This window comes from Grus americana, chromosome 2, assembly GCF_028858705.1.
Source record: "Grus americana isolate bGruAme1 chromosome 2, bGruAme1.mat, whole genome shotgun sequence".
NCBI classification, from domain to species: domain Eukaryota; kingdom Metazoa; phylum Chordata; class Aves; order Gruiformes; family Gruidae; genus Grus; species Grus americana.
This window is the reverse complement of record NC_072853.1, coordinates 145350833-145367607: the sequence shown is the minus strand read 5'-3', so window position 1 is coordinate 145367607 and position 16775 is coordinate 145350833. Positions and strand designations below refer to the sequence as shown.

At 42.7% G+C, this 16775-nt stretch overlaps 1 protein-coding gene across 6 annotated transcripts in view; it reads left to right on the top strand.

The window, feature by feature from the left end:
- Nucleotides 1–4189: 4189 nt before the first annotated feature.
- ADAM22 (ADAM metallopeptidase domain 22) overlaps nucleotides 4190–16775 on the top strand; it is a 135495-nt gene continuing 122909 nt past the window's right edge. For 3 of the 6 annotated variants that reach the window (XM_054815008.1, XM_054815005.1, XM_054815009.1), the window contains exons 1-2: nucleotides 4194–4355; nucleotides 4513–4673. In XM_054815008.1, coding sequence (XP_054670983.1) covers nucleotides 4298–4355; nucleotides 4513–4673 — 219 coding nt within the window. In that variant the 5' untranslated portion in view covers nucleotides 4194–4297. Of the gene's footprint in view, nucleotides 4356–4512; nucleotides 4674–16775 lie in introns of all 6 variants that reach the window. The other 3 variants (XM_054815006.1, XM_054815004.1, XM_054815010.1) reach the window with 2 other exon arrangements.

Genomic DNA, 16775 nt, shown 5'->3' with positions numbered 1-16775 from the left:
TGGATGAATAGAGACAATTACAAAATATTCATAGATTCGCCTTAAAAAGTCTTAATATGTTTTCTATAAACTTAATAAATCATGATTGAATATCAACCACTGAGAATATGTTTGTTAAAAAGTGCCCTAGATTTCAGTTACAATCTGTTACATTTGAGAAAACAAAAGTTGCTGTGTGTGGGGAGAAGTGTTATACTTTCCATGGTATTAGGTCGCTGTAATGTGCTGTAATTGGAGTCAGTGCTATTCTTCCATCATGTCTATGCATACACAAGGCTCCATTGTGTATTCCTCAAAGCAGAAAATTTCTATTATCAAAATTATAAAAATACAAAGCATTTTCTGTAGGTTTCTTAGCATTTAAAAATGTGTTACTCTTTCAGCATTTTAAAGTAGGCTAATTTCTTCAGAACTTTAGGCAGTTTGAAACTGTAAATCAGGATTGCAAAGTCATTACTACTTACTGTAGTCATTACAGCAAAGCTTAAGTTGTACAACTGGGAGGTAATTTTCAAGAATACTCCAAATAAATTTGAAGTAAAATGTCAACAGGGCTGTTTAGTCCATGTATCTTGTTTATTGTCTGTGGGAAGAAGTAACACTTAGATGTTAAATTATGACTGATAATTAATTATGGGTCAAAAATAATCTTGGAATCCCTATGGTAAATCAAAAGCTGACTATCACTTTCTCCCAGTCCTTTGAAATAATTGGCATACATTTTTCAGGCTTCATTTTTCAGCAATTGTAGTTCAGATAGTCATATAGAATATGCTCGTTATGTTTGGCAAGTCACGAAGACATGTTGCAACAAGGGTAGAGCTGTTACTACTCATTTAAAAAATCACTGGCCTGAATTTTCAGTGTAATAAAATTCCATAGAATGTTAACTGGCAAGAGAATGAACATTGGAAAGTTGGCCTTCATCTGCAAACAATTTCTTTGGACACCTCAATATAAGGACATCAAACTATTAGAGTATGTCTATAGGATGGTGACCGAGATGGTGAAAGGTCTCAAGGGCAGCAATTATGAGGAGTGGCTGAGGTCACTTGGTTTGTTCAGCTTGGAGGAGAGAAGGCTGAGGGATGACCTCATTGCAGTCTACAGCTTCCTCAAGGGGGGCAGCAGAGGGGGAGGTGGTAATCTCCTGTCTGTGGTGACCAGTGACAGGATATGAGGAAATGGAATGAAGCTACATCAAGGGAAGTTCAAACTGGACATCAGGAAAGGGTTCTTCACTGAAAAGGTGGTTGGTCACTGGAACAGGCTCCCCAGGGAAGTGGTCATGGCACCAAGCCGAGTTTAAGGAGCATCTGGACGATGGTCTTAGTCCTATGGTTTAGTTTCAGGTAGTCCTACAAGGAACAGGGAGTTGGACTCAATGATCCTTATGGGTCCCTTCCAACTGGAGCTATTCTATGATTCTGTGACTTGCTGGAAGAAGGAAAAAATCTGCCCCCTGATGTGAAAGAGCTCATTGCTCAGAGATGGACCATCTGCCACAGTCCTGTGCAATGTCAAAGAGCTACCAGTAAGGTAACACTAAGGAAGGGAATATTGACCTTCTCTGCCTGATTTCCCAAACCAACCTGGAAAAGTCATCAATAAATTAAAATATTATTTCTCTGAAGGATTAAGCCTGTCAAATAATCCATTTCTAATCACCCATTTCTAATCAATGTGTACAATAAAAGGGACTTCAGATATGCAGATCAGGATTTCCTTCCTTGTGATTTAGATCCTTCCATTTGATATAGAAAATTTCTGCAATCTAAGCCTTCTCTTTTTAATGAATCTTCAGTATTTATCATAGAAGTGTTTTCCTAGGCAAATGGTAGAAGGATGTAAGCAAGAGAGGTTTGCAAGGAGAGGGATGTAAAAACTTTTCCAGCTCTGTTTTGGCTAATGACTTCTAGCACACATACTTTAAAAACACCTTTACCTATTAATTTGCTCTATTTCTAAAAACAGTTTTAAAAATTATTGTTGAAATTAGTGAAGGGTTTGACCAAAATAGAGTTGGCATACTAAAAAAGTTCTGTATGAAGCTACTGTCATCATATCTCACCACGTTCCCTGAGCCCACAGGCTGAATAAAACTCTGCATTTGTAGTCATTAGTTTAAAGCAGCTGTGCCTTGGCTGGTGCTGGTTTGGTGAACCTTCCATGTGTGACATCTACACCAAATCCGTCAGCATTTCTGGACAATGGTAATGGCAAGAGAAAAATGAAATAGATAATGTACCAATCCAGGATATGAGTCTATAACTGTACTATATATCTCCTGCATAATGGCTGTAATATATATCCAATGGTGTGAATTCTCACAGAAATACTGACCCAAGAAGCTGTGAAATAGCGTGCCAGCGGGGACAGTTTGGTCTGACTCAAATAGCTGCAGAGGCTGGCTGCATGTAAGGATTTGTAACTTCTGAAAAAAGATTGAAACATCATATTATTGTATTGAATTTTCTCTCTATAAATAGCACTTTCTCATTTTCTTTACCCACCCCAGCTGTGGTCCTTTTGATACCCTGCAGCAGAGTTTCATAAGCTAATTGTGTGCTGTTTGAGCGACTGCTTGAGGATTTAATGGATACTTTTGGGTAATATTCTGTCCTGCCTGTAGTGTACGACTGCAGTGTAAACAGGACAGTGCAAATTTTACTAGCCATTTCCTCCTCAAAGTTGATATATATTTCCAGATGCAATATTGTGATGTCTTGCTCCCATCTTCAGCTGGTTGAACCGTCATTTTGTCTGTGTTTTTATATCGTGGAAACAAACTGAGAGAAACTGCATTTCCTTCACCTGTCCTCTAATTGCTTCCCTTAACAAGATGATCTTGTGTAGGTAAGGTAAGACCTGCAGAAGAATCAGGCCAGGAGCCCACTTTCCCCAGGTGGGGTGGTGGTGCAGGCAGTGGCTGCTGAGCCGTGGTGCTCGGGGCGCAGTCCCTCCTGTGGGGGAGCCCACGAAGGCAGCCTGGCCGGCTGAAACGCTCCTAAGAGCAGAAATGGAGGTGTCAGGTGTCCTGGCTGTTGCCAGTGCAAGCAATGCACTTAATATTGATCTGCATAATAGGTTTAAGATTATGAAAACAAAGATTTTGTTGTTGTTGTTGTTCATCTTCCAGACTATAATGAGCAGCAGCTTTCAATGCCGTTTACTGGGATGCCACCTCCTCCTTTATTATGTGCTTACAACTGGTGTGAAACCTTGCCGTGGGTAGTTTGACCTCGTATTCTCCTGCCTGGGTCAGCATCGGGCTGCATCTGCCACGGAGCTCCTCCTCGCTCGCCTCACCTGAACTGTGTGCCATGGCAATCCTTCCTACTGCCACTTCGGAAAAGGACGGGGGGCGGGGCGGGGTGCCTTAGGCAATTGCCACTCTTGTCCCATTTCCAAAAAGAAACGTAATTAAAAGATAGGTGAGGTACACAGTGCTGAGAGGCAGCGCTGCTGCCCGCGGCTTCCCGGTAGGTGGGAGTGTGGAATTGGGATGCAGATGCAGCCATCCCTCTGCTGAGGGAGGATAATCGGGTTGCAGGGAACGGACATCGTGGGGACTCCTTGACGCTTCTGCCTCTTGCTTTGGCCTTGCTTTTGCCTCTTGCTTAGTCCATGAAGAGAGAGACCATGTTGTAACTTGAATGATTCTGCGTTGTAATCCTTTCCAACTCTCTCTCAGTCCAGTGGAGAAAGTGGGGCAGGAGTGGAAATTTAAGAAAGGAGGAAAAAAGGTCATAGAGAGGGAAAGTGAGGTTTGCTCTGAAAAGGCAGACGTGAGGGAGGAGAGAGGGGCTGGCGGCAATACAAGCAGGGAAGGAGGGAGGGAAAACGCTCCGGCTCCCTCCCCAGCGGGTCCCCGCCTTCACCCGGCAGGACGGGTTGACAGCGAATGCAAGTTTTGCAGCGGGAGTTCCCTTAGCCCCGGGGCAGTGCGGTGCCGGGGCTGCCCCACGGGGCGGGGGGGCTGCGGACGCTCTGCGGCGCTCCCCTGGCTCCGGGGCTTCCCCTCCGGTCTCGCACCGGTCCCTCACGCCCTGACAAACGACTACATTTCCCAGCACTTCCCTCTTCCAAGCGGGCTCTGCGGGGAGCCTCGCCGGCTCTCGCCATCTCCTTCCCTCGCAGGGGGCTCGGCGCGGCGGCGGTGGGGCGGAGCTCGGCAGCCCCGGCCCCGCGGCCCCGTCAGCCCCCCCCCCCGCCGTGCAGGCGCGGAGCCGGCGGCTCACGGCGGCGGAAGCCGGGGCGGCACACGGCGGCGGCGAGCGGGGTGGCGGGCAGCGCCATGCGGGCTGCCGCCTGCCTCCTCTCCCTGGCGCTCTGCGCCCTGCCCGCTGCCCCAGGTGAGTCGCGGCCGCGGGGCAGCGCCGCCGCGCTTGGGGCGGGGGGGATGCTGCGCCGAGGGCCGCTGCGGAGCCCCGTGGAAACGGAGCCCCCGCTCCAGCCTGCGCGCCGGGGGTGAGGGCGCAGCCGGGTGACGGGTGCCTCTCCCCTGCCCAGGAGGCGCCGGGCCGGCAGCGGGGCGGCGGGGCGAGAGCCGCTTCGCGGAGCGAGAGAGCATCAGGCCCCTGCGGTTGGTCTCCGGCGGCGGCGAGGGCGGCGGCGGGGCGCGGCGGCCGGCGCTGAGTACGCGAGTGCGGAGCGGCGCGGCGCGGACGCAGGTAGGCGCCGGGCGGGGGAGGCGCGGGCAGCCCTGGCACCTGCCGCCGCGGCCTGGCGGCCCCGGTGGGCGCAGGGAGGGTTGGTGCGTGCGTGTGTGTGAGGGGCCCCTTCCCCAAACGCAGCGGTGATGCGGTGCCTCACCCGCACCCCTCCCCCAGGCGTGTGTTCCTGCTAAAGGATAACGTCTCTTTTAACGCCTGTCTCGGTGAGACGCGCGGCTCGTTTTCCCGAAGGACCATTGGGAAATGCCAGTCCTGCCGCAGCAGCGCCCAAATGAGTTAAAATGGTCCCCGTGCCCCTTCGTTCCCTCCCTCGGCCGTCGGCGGGGGCTCCGGGCAGGCAGAGCCCGCTGCCGGCGATTGCCGGGGGGCTTCGGAGAGCCACAAAATGAAAGTTGCGGTGCCTTTGCGACAGCTGGAGTTGAAACGCTGCAGCTTAATTTCGGTTTCTGGCTGAAGTGTGGGCAGGGTGGGTTTGTGTTCTGTGCACTCGGATGTGTTTTTAAAAATAGAAATTGGAAATCGGAAGGGAATTGCTTGAAATATAACACGTGAACTTAACGTAGCAATTTAACCTGCATATTACTACCCAGACTGGGGTATGTTTTCAAGTTTCTGTTTTATGAAGACCAATTGCTATAGCTTTTAACAAATACCTATCCCAATTTATATGAAAATACAGTGATTTTCATCTTGATCACCAAGCATCATATTTGAGGTGGTACATGGCTGTTACAGGAAAAAAAAAACCAAACCATTGAGTCTATGCTGTCACAGATGAAGAACATAAAAAAAGTGTGCATTTGAGGTAACTGCTGAAATCCGAGATGACTTGCAGGCCTCTGTTTTTTCCTTTTCCAATTGAGTACTATCCATTTAAGAAACAAAATAGCTGAAAAATTTGTCTCGGATTTCTTTTTTATAGTCCATAAAGTAGAAGCACTGATAGCTTGCATTCTTTTTGTGTAGTTAAATAATAAATTCTTTTCATAGCGTATTTATTTGCCTCTGAATGTAACTTATTCTACGTAAAGATTTTTCAGATGTGAAGGCTGTATTTACAGTACAATAAAATAGGATTCTAAAGTTCCAAAATGGGTGCTTTGCTTAAAAAAAGGAAAACCCATACCCTCTCAGCATTTCAGGATTCTTTGAAGACACTCACAAGTTCAAACACTTTGTGACATGTCTGTTTAAACAGTAGTAATGGTTGCAGTTGGATCTAGTATTAGGATTCAAATACTGGTCTTACGGAACAAACCGTTAATTAATGGGTTTTGTTTTTCTGAATGTCTTAACTTTTATTCACCGAATCTTATGCTTATAAAAATTTTTCAGATCATTTAGCGAAGTTGTTAGTATTAACGTTACTCCAACCAGTAAAAAAGTAACACTAGTGGGTTAAAAAGGGTTAAATGCGCTTATTTCACAACAGTTTCCACGCTAAACTGAGCTTAAATGTGTGAAGCTCTGCATGCAACTACAACTTTTCCTCCTGATCAAGAAGTTTCCCCCTGCTGCTTAAAATATCCACAGCCTCTCCCATGATATCTGATGGTTGATACCCCACTGAAGGATGCAGTAGCTGCAGTGATTTGGAGGAAGAAAATTATGAAGCAAAAGCACGCCAAACCAAGTGGAGCAGTAGCGATTTTCTGTGCTTCTTGCACAGGGCATGGTTACATCCTCATTGCAGGATGCTGCATTCCTCGCCTGGAGATCTGAGTCAGCTCGGCTGTCATGGGCCAGCAGTGCGGCTGCCTTTGACTAACTGATGTTTTGTAGTACCTGCGTTTAGGAGGGTAGTTTTGCAGTAATAGCATTAACTGTTGCAGTTGAGTAATTTAATGTCCCGACTCTTAAAGTCTAGCATCCCATTAAAAAAAAACAACACCCCTGTCTCTGCCAGAATGCTTATCAAAGCCATGGACTGACAGAGTTAACTTTTCTGGTTGCTTTTGGGTCGCTGGTAAAAGTCACAAATTCTAAAGATGCGGAGTGCTGGATTCTGCTCACATGTGAAAGAGACACCAATGCCTGCCCTGAAGAGTAAACAGGCCAAGATCAGTGGCATATAAGGGGTAGGGGAACAGAGGCGCACTCTCCATCAATAAAATTTTCATGCGTATTAGTTTGTTTTATGATTAAACATGCTCTGACTTGCTCCATGCCCTATTCTATCCATTGCTATATATTGTCTTTGGACAGCTATGTATCAGAGTTAGGAAAAGTGGTCTTAAATAGAGATTTCAAACCAAAGCTAATGGCCTTGTGGGTTAGTTTAGGGAGGATGCTTCTTGGAGGGGGTTGAAATATTCAGAAGAATCTGATGGCTGAAGGACAAGCAGCTGTGTCTAGAAAAGCAAAGATACCTGGATGGGATGGTGCAGTCAGAGGACTAGACAGCGAGACTGGAGCTGTTGAATTAATGTAAAACAATATAATTGTGTTTTGAATTGGATAGAGATAAAAGGAGAGAGAGATTAGCTGGAGAGAAGGAAGTCACATTAAATCGGATCGGATTCCTTTAATTCCTGGATGAAAGCTTTAGCTTCCGAAAGGGCAGAAGTCATACAAGAGAGATGCAAGCCTGAGTTTGGAATTGCACAGAGGGAAAGGAAGATGATCGTTCAGGGGAAAGCAGAAGCAAAGCTTGGCCTTTGCAGATCAGGAGTTTCAGAACAGGCTTGTAATGGAGTTGAGCCAGAGGAATGTAATATGAGAAAAGGAGGCAAAAGAAGTTAATTGAACGTGAAAGTGACTGGGAAGTGATGGTTGGCATATTTCTAAAAATTTATGGTTTTTTTCAGCATTTGTTGAGGTTTTTGTCTAGCAACCTCTTTTATTTTGTTTCTTTTGGGGTTTTTGGTCCGTTGGCATCGCTATAACTATTGAGTGACTTCTCAACGTGCATGCTTTACTGTTAAATAGTCTATGTACCCATCCTAGAAACCCAGAATGTAATTGCTTAACAAACAAGACCAACGTGCTCACAGTTGTAGTCATCCAAGATTGCTGGACTTCAGAGCACAGCATGAGGCAAATGTTGTAGGCTATTATATCTTCATATCATTAATGTTTTAACATACAGTAAGTATATAGTGGACATTGGAGAACTCACATGACTTTGGGTTTCTGCTTTTAATTCTACTGTGGAATAGAGTCACTACCAGTACCCATGACATTCCTGTGTTTCAGTTTCTCTGTGTGCCAAAGGGGGCCTGTTAGCAGCTGCACAGCACTTAATCTAAAGACTAATCAATATAAGATATATCTGAAAATATGCTAATATTAATGCAATTAATGAATGCAATCCAGGATTTTAGGAGTAGACAATTTACTGTTGCAATAAATAAGCCTATTAGAAGATGAATGTCCTCTATAGCAGGGGCGTTCAGTGAAGGCTAAGCTAACATTTTTGTGTTTAAAAGAAAAAAAAGTTTGTACTGTCGACATTTGTACTGAACCTTTTAACTTCATGCTTTGAGCCATGTTTTGGTGTTGTAAGCAGCACATGGGAAATCACAAGTTTCTTAATACTTTCCTTTAGTCAATACTGTGCAGATGTGTTCTTCATTAAAATGTGGGAATACATAAGCATTTGTCCCTGCTGCCTGTGTTTGTTCTTCCACCTGTGACGGAGAGCAAATCAAAGCACAAAGTATGCCTTTACACACTTGAGTTTGCGCTCTACATCAGCGCCTGATTTGGAGGACCTGTTTCTTAATATTTTTCAGTGGATCAAATGTTCTGTTTGCGAAGATAAGATTCATTTTCCAGCTGGAGATTAGAATACATGCCTTCACCCAGCAGAGGTCTTCCCTCAACCCCAAGTCTAACTTAACAGTGGTCTCGCTCTTGGCTGGAGACTGCAGCCTCCCCCATGACAGTGCCAAAATGTACCTTGCAGCTGTTACTACAGTGGAGAAAGGTCCCAATTCTCCTTGAGGCCACCACTTTATGGCCATACTAATGGGTCTGCACATACAATCTGAGACACAACATCTTGTGGCTTTCATTGCAGTTTTTTGGTTTGGATATATCTAGATGTCAATATGAAAATCTAGGAGATTTCCTCTTATTTTCAGTGTGAACGAGGTCCTGACTCAATGACCTACTATAACATAGATTCACTCATCTCTGCTGGCTGTGCAAAACAGTCATAGTATAGCAACTTCTTTTTCTCTACCTGTTTTTCACTTGCTCGTTGCCAGTTGTCATGAGGGTACGTTGGATTCCTTCTGAGTGAAAGGGCTGACCTGGTTGTAGGGAGCCTGGCGCGGAGGGGCTCCAGGACTGGGCTGTGTCTGCAGACAGATACACATGTTTGTAGTCCAGAGTGACTCAGTAGTTTTCAACAAAGTATTTGTTTGTCTTCCCCAGTCTGCTTTTCTCAATTGCTTGTGACCAAATGATACAATTCCATGCATCAATTTGGAAGCATGGCTTACAGATTTCTTAAATAAGTTCTTATTGCTAATAATCAATTGCAAAGAAGCTCTGCTCTGTCATGCTGAGCTCGCATAGCTCTGCTTGCACTTGAAGTCTTCATTATTTATTCAGGTGTTGCCTAGGCTTTGCTATTGGATTCTCTGACTTCTTGGCCTCTTGCTCTAGTCTTCGAATAGGATATCGCTATTCTTTGCAGGTGCTTCTGAAACTGCTGACTTTTTTTAAAACATTCTGGCTTTCTGTTCTGATACTGTCAACTTCTGTCGGTATTACAAGTTCCCGTGTTGGGTAGCTCAAACAATTAGTAATTTTTTTTGGTTTCAAAAATGAGTTCTGACTGTAGAGGGGCTTATAAAACAGCTCTAGATTTTGGGACTGGTGGGTGATGACTCTTGGAAAGAGAAATGTCATGAGAAGTTGGCCAATTTAAAAAATTCTTTCCTGCCCACTTAATCAAATTACTGCTGTCTCTTGGAGAAACTTAGGCACAATTTTTGATCGAGCTATCACAAAACCAAAGGGAGAGGAGGCTAAAGTGGGACTGAGGCTGTAGTGAGCAATAACATGCATTTGGTTTACTGCCAGATTTGGTTTACCGCCATATTTCGTTTTCTTCCTGCCTCGTTGCCCCTTTTCCCTCTTTCCTTAAGGTTTATAATGCGTTTGGCAAAATGTGTGTGATGCTTTACTATATGTTTAATATATGCAATTCTGCAATATTTATGTTAGGAAAAGAAACTTGACCAACCTAGCAATACTCTATTTTATGAATATGTGAATGACAGTTAAAATATCAATACTTTTGATGCAGGTCCTGCCTTCCTGAAGAGGAAAAAAAGCGCTGAAAGCCAAACTTTGCCATAGATTGCTGCATGCTGCAAGGGCATTGAGAGCGCCCTTTGATTTCTAATGTAGGAGGGACTTTCAGATATGCCCTTTTATAAAATGTATGTATTTATAGCATGTTTTGGTATTTTACAGGCAAAGAATATTTCAAATTTCTAATTTATCCTTCTTTGCAAGCTCATTTCAGGGAAAATCTTTCCCTACTTGACAATGGGATTTGTTATGACTAATGCAATGTAAATGAATATGCCCCAAAAATTATCCAGCAAAAACCTCTAGTAGCTGCTACTCCAGAGTTCATGCTGCAGAACTATCATATCAGGAGTCAGACTTTGAGGAATGATTAAAAGATAGGTATGTTTGAAAATTCTAGTGTGGATAAAAGGGCTGCAAGGGAAATCTTTGGTTTGTGATATCTTCTCTTGCTTGTGCCACAGCAGAGCTAAAGAGAGAGGTATTCTGAAAGCGATGGCTTAATCTCATAAAACAGGCTTATATAAAGTCATGAAGCATCTTAAAGGCTCAGATGTAACAATCCTTATAGAAAGTATTTTTCCCAACATTTGCTTGTTGCCATGATCAATGTGATAACTACAAACTCTGATAGGGAAGTTCTTTCCAGCTCTGGTAATCAATACCTATGTTCAGTCCTGATCTATGTTGGTGTACCTGAGCTCAAGATCAAACGGAATATTCTTTCTGCCACTGTTTTACTGAGGATACCTGTTTTGGGACCCTTGTTGTGGCTAACGATCTGCTATAACACATTCATGATGTAGAAGCGTGTTGCTTTCCCAGTAGTGTCGTGATAAATTTTGCAGAGATTTACCCAAATTATGGAGGAACTACATTGGAAGTTAACGTTCACTGTAGAATGTTTGCCCCGAGAGCGTTATGGATGTACGTGTAGCACTGTCATGGTAGATCTGTTATTGTAATATTCTTCTGGTACTTCAGGTCCCTTTTGTAGTCATCTCAATAATTACACCAGTCTTTAAGTGACTCAAGACTAGCAACTTCTCTTAGGGCTCTGCTTGTTAAAACATTATTGCAGTTATCCTGTCAAACACCGCTTAAAGGTCAATTGAACTGTATAAAACCGTCAAAAGCCTGATAAGGTTCAGCTCTCTAAGTTGTGGGTCCTTCTGGCTAGCGCTGTCTCACTGCCTTTCCCTCTCGGATCAGCTCTGCTGAGGTTTGTGATCCTTCTTCCACTCACTGTGGTTGCCTCCTGACAGGTTCCTCTCCTTTAAGAGGATGGGGATCCTTGTCTTTGGCTCCCATGGGTTTGAGCCAAAGCCGCTTCTCCTCCCTGGTAGACTGTCCTCCCGCTTCAAGGGAAGTGGCTCACTGGGTTGTTGCCAGATGATCTGGTTGCCAGCCCAGGCCCATGTCTGTTCTCTGAGTGTGGATAACTGTGGATGTGGAGGGTGAAGTCCAGTACTGTCAGAGGATCAAGCCCACCCCTCTTCGACACAGGATCGTGGTGTCTTATGCTATATCTCTTCCTCATTCGTCTGCTGATGTGGTTCAGTTTTTTGGTCCCTAAATAATCTTTTTTTTCAATATTGTATTTTCTAGAAACAGTGTGATTGTTGGCTTCTTGCATGTTAACCATAACTGCTATATTTAACATAGCCAAAAACCACTGTGACTCCCATCCTGGCTCTCTTCTCTCTAATTTCAACTTCTTTATTTTAAACTATGTCAAATTTGCTATGATCGTCTGTGGAAAACTTTCAGACAAGAAAGCCTTCTGAGCCCTTCTAGCCATCTTCCTCCCTTTGGCTTGCCAGTGGCCACCTGGGTAGCGTATGGGTGTGCTGTTCTGAGGAGATGTCTGTCTTTCGGGATGCGTAAAGGATCACAGAGGCCTGTCAGAGGAAATTTTCTCTTTGTAGCCACAGGTGCTCCCTGATTGTACTCCTCTGAAGCCATTGCAGTATTTGCATTAATCTGAGGAGGAGAAATCATTACTTCAGGGATGAAGCGTGCAGCGGCAGCTGTGCTGAGCCACAGCCGAGCATGGAACCACGTCTCTCCCCTCAGATGGGGGCATGTTCAGTGCAGAGGAGAGCTTTGCACACGGATTACACCTGTGCAAGCTTTTAAATACGTTAGCGAGATGACTGTTTGAGGGAAGGTTCATTTTTTTTTTCCCCAGAAACTTTATTTTGTGAGTGTTGAGCAGCAAAGGTGGCTGAGTGCTGAGCAGATGGACAAGATGGGTTCTGCCAGGCTGTGGTGTGCGCTTCCACCATGGGGGTTGGCTCGTTGGGTAAGTTTATGTGGAAAGCCAGTGTCACCTGAAATTAAAGACATGATTATGTAGAAATCAAAGAAAGTGGCAAATGATGTAGAGCTGTTTAGCTCTTGAGTCATTAGGAATCTGACTTGAAAATTGGATTCACTTGAAGAAAGTTAAGAAACACGGCATTGCTGCTGGGCATTTGCTATCAGACAGTGAAATTTGGTAATTCCTCTGGTAATTTGACCAGCTCTGATTTATCTACCTACACCAAATTCAGTCTGCAATATCTCTCTTTTTTTTTTTTTTTAAATGAAATGAATGTTCTCAGACCAGAAAACTGTAGCAAGTGGCCATGCTTTAGAAGAAGCATATTCCAGAATGTAATATTTATACATGGTTTAGAAAAAGTATGTGAGGGTAAATGCCTTTTAACAGTGCCTTGTGTGGTGGTGAAAGTGTGATGTATGTAAGTGAGGAGGCTACAGCCCTGATTTACAGCTCAGAAATTTCCCAGAAGAATAGCAGCATGTAGGAACATGGTCTGTTCCAGAAATGTCGTCTTAGAGTATTTTCAGCCCCTGAAATTCTGTGGAAATGAAAAAAAATCCATCAGCTGTTTCAGAAAATGTATACAGTGAAAAAGTTGATTAATTTTGATCTCCTAGGTTGTATCTAGAGGAAAAGGAGTTTTGAATTGTGCTTTTCTCACACTTTTCAACTTTAAACAGGACTTTAATACTTGAATGTAGAGGGTGAGTCATATTTAAAAAGTATTATCTGTGGAGTTGGCTGAGCAATGTATTGGCAGGCCTAAGAGTCTGCAAGTTTCGTCAAGCTCTTGTTAGCCTGTGGTGCTGACAAATTGTTAGTAAACTCTGCTGTTGCCCGAGAACTGTTTATGGGAGAAGTTAGCCATGTTGGTAGGCTCTAGGTGTCAAAGAGTGCTTGTTACTTCCAGTGGGAAGGGCTAATCTTTTGGTATGTAAGACCAGTTGAAAATGTTTGGAATATGCCATTGTGTTACTGAAAAATGTTTTGGTCACTGATGCTTGTTACATAAAGGAGCAAGATTAGCGTGCACTCTTTTTGTTACATTTGAATGCTTCGTTTGTAATGTAAAGGCGGTGTTAATGGAGGCGTTTTGCAGATTTCTCTGGTAGTGGAACTCTGTTCCATCATTTCTGAAGCCTACAAGAGATACTGAAAAGGAGGCCTTTCTCTAAACGTTATTGATTCCTTTCAGAGCTTGGAAAACATGCAACTAAAAATGACCTCAAGGCACCATCTGCTTCGGGAGGGAAATGCCTCCACTCCTCTCGACTGTTAGATTCGTTGAGCTTTCCTTCTTGCCTAAATGGTGTCCTTGCAACAATAGTCCTTTCTACAGCTGAATGACACAGCGATCCAGACGGGTTCATCCTCGAGGGCTGCCTATGGCACGTGCGTTGCTACCCTTGTTCTGTGTTCTCTCCCCCCACAGATGGGTTGTGCCTCGGTTGTTTGCCTCTCACACTGCAGCTGTGCGCGAGTAGCAGCTCATTTGGGTTCTGCGTGCTCAAAACTGCCAGGCGTCCTTGGGAGAGGGGGTTTTTCGTTCAAGATTTTCCTTGTTTGAGTCCTTTCCCTCTGACCTCATGCTTCTTCACAAGGAAGTAGGTTCACCATCTAGTCGCACAGTCAAGTCCTATAGCATCTAGCGAGATAGATAGAACACGTTGCTCTACCGTTGTTATATCAGCATTGCTCTTTGTGTTATATCTGACCCTCCAAAACCTACGGTCAATGGAAATTGCGGTGTCCATGTGTCGCAGGGTGACTGACTGCTCAGCTGCCCAGTCTTGGTTTTAGAAGTGTGATCTCCAATGGTCATCAAAGTTTTTCTATGAATTATGGCAGGAAAACATTCTGAACTTCACAAGTTTTCATTCATGCCTTTCCTTTGTTTCCTATTTGTAACCCAGAACTTATTAATCACCCTTATAATAACCTATTTTATCATATTTTTCCTAGCCATTAGTCCTTGATGAAAATCCTTGTCAAAGGCATTTTAAAAATGTGAGGTTGAGCAGTCACCAATTTTTCTGTTTTTGCCTCAATAGTGATATATTTAAGACCTCTTGCACATTAGTTAGATGTGACCTTTTATACATGAATCTTTCCTGCTTCCCTTTCAGAAAAAGGGGGAAAAAAAAAGAGTATGGCTTCCCAAAAGTTCTTGCAATTCTTCCTCTCACTGGGATATGAAGATTTTCACAACAAGAGAAGTTACAGTAATTAGTCTCATAGGAAATCAAAAGTTATAACTAAAATTTTCTTAAAGTCAAATTAACGTCATCCTCTATACATAAAAGCACAGTGAGTATAAGATTTGGTACAACGGGGTTTTTCTGGTGCTGGAAACGTGTTAGATTGCCTCTTGGGAAGCAGCATCTTGCCCATTCAGTTACTTAAATTTGTCCTTTTAGATCTGTGAGATCAAATGGTAGTTCATGCTAAATTTGCTAGCAGTGACAGCCCGATAGTTTTCCTGTCTTCCTTGCATCATCATTTAACCTTGGGTGAATTTTTGAGAGTGATGATGTGGAGGCGAGGAAGGAGAGCAAGAGGAGAAGTTTTCAGGGGAAAATAAGAATATTTTTTTTCTTAGTCAGTTTGTTGTAACTGTTCAAAGATGCCCACAGTCCTGGAATGCTGGGTGGAGGTCTAGGGTGAGATGCATGAGCAGATACGGCCAAGTCCAACAGAGCTCTGCATCGCACCTCTGTAGGACCTCAGAAGGATCCCTGCTGCTACCCAGGGATCAAATCTGCAGTATCGGATCCATGTTTCTGGGGACCCCTTTTACTTTACTGTATTGAGTGAGTTCAAACAGCCTCTGATTTCAAAACCGCAAATAATAAGAGAGAATTATTTTTTTTTTTTACTATTGAGAATAATTACTGGCATTTTAGAGGTACAAGCAGTCCTTGCTTCTGACTCTTAATTTCATTGACACTATGATGTTTATGCGGCGAAAAGCTATTTTAGGTCATGTTTACAAGTTTGTCAAGATTTTCATCTGTTGAGAGCTGGCAAAAACCCCACCAAAGTGAACTGGGAGATGGCACTGTGCTGCGGCTGATGGTGTTAAACAATCCCCCTGCCCCACCCTCGTTTGGCACAGAGAACAGATATGTGATCCAGGATTCAAAAATGAACACAGACCTCTTAAAATCTTTTCTTATTTCTAGCTTTTGCTCAGAATAAATGACTTATTTACTAAATGTACCCCACAGAGGCAGCTGTAAAAGCCTTTTCATCAAACCATGATATTATTCTGCAGTATTTTCATGAAATAACTTTATTCCCCCCCCCCAAGAAAGCCCCATAGGTATTTAGATATATGCAATGGATAAGACAAATAATGATTGATGTAGTAAATGAGTGCCTATAGATATTTTGAGGATGCTAGAGAAAGTAAAAAAGAGATTTTGCAGTTCTTTAATATGCTGTGATATGTGAATCCAGTTCAGTAGCACTGAACTTTTGATCAAAATTAGATATTTAAATGGCAATAGAGAGGGTCTGAGGAAATCATGTTGCATTTATATTTATTTAAAAAAAATTTCTTTGGTTTGGAGATATTTATTTTTATTACTAGACCTAGGCTTATTTCTGAATTTTGTCTCTAAGCAAAGTTTTTATTTTTTTTCTTCCCGGTAAAGTAGAAGAGTTTTTGAACAAATTTCTTATTTTACATAGGGCAACAATGTACTGCATCACTCTGGATTTATTACAACACAACTGAGGCTGAAAATTGTTCTTTTACAATGCGTACATGTGCTAATTAGCACTGTATTCCTCTACTGTAGCATAAATTTAAGTGTAATGGTTATTTTCAAAAACATGGTTAAAATTCTTTTTAGGTAAATCTACATAAAATGTTTCATATATTTTTCATTTAATTTCATTAATTTTGATTTTTTTTTTATTTATTTTGATTTCCCATGGACTTACCTGTGTCCTTACTGAACTTAAGAAACAGCCATTTCATATACACTTAAAGGACTGTTAACAAGCTGAGGTTCCTATTCTCCTATTAAATGGAGGTGAGGGTATTAAATTAATATCTATGGAATCTGTTATTTTGTAAGTGTGACTGACTCCCAGAAAGTCTGCTATAAAACCTCATTGTTCTTACAAGCTCTGAAGCATAGCTTTTAAGTTCTCTCTTGCTATATCATTCCGTATTATTTTCTCTCTTGATGCTTTTCTTTCAAGTCTACAAATTTGATCAGAATCTTTTGATTAGAAACCACAATACTATAAATAGTAGTAAATATAAATTCCTTACATCAAAGGGCAAGCATATAAATAGGGTTTTCTCATCAATTTTTTTTTAGAAAGGCATTCTTCTGTTTTGATAGAAATTGCTATCTCTTCCAGCAAAACTTATTAAAAAGCGTCTAAGTGCTTTATGCAGGATACTTCAGAACTAAGAAATGTGTCTTATGACGAATTGCACATTATATAAAAATATATTTTGAATTTTCTTTTTCCTTATTTTAATGGGG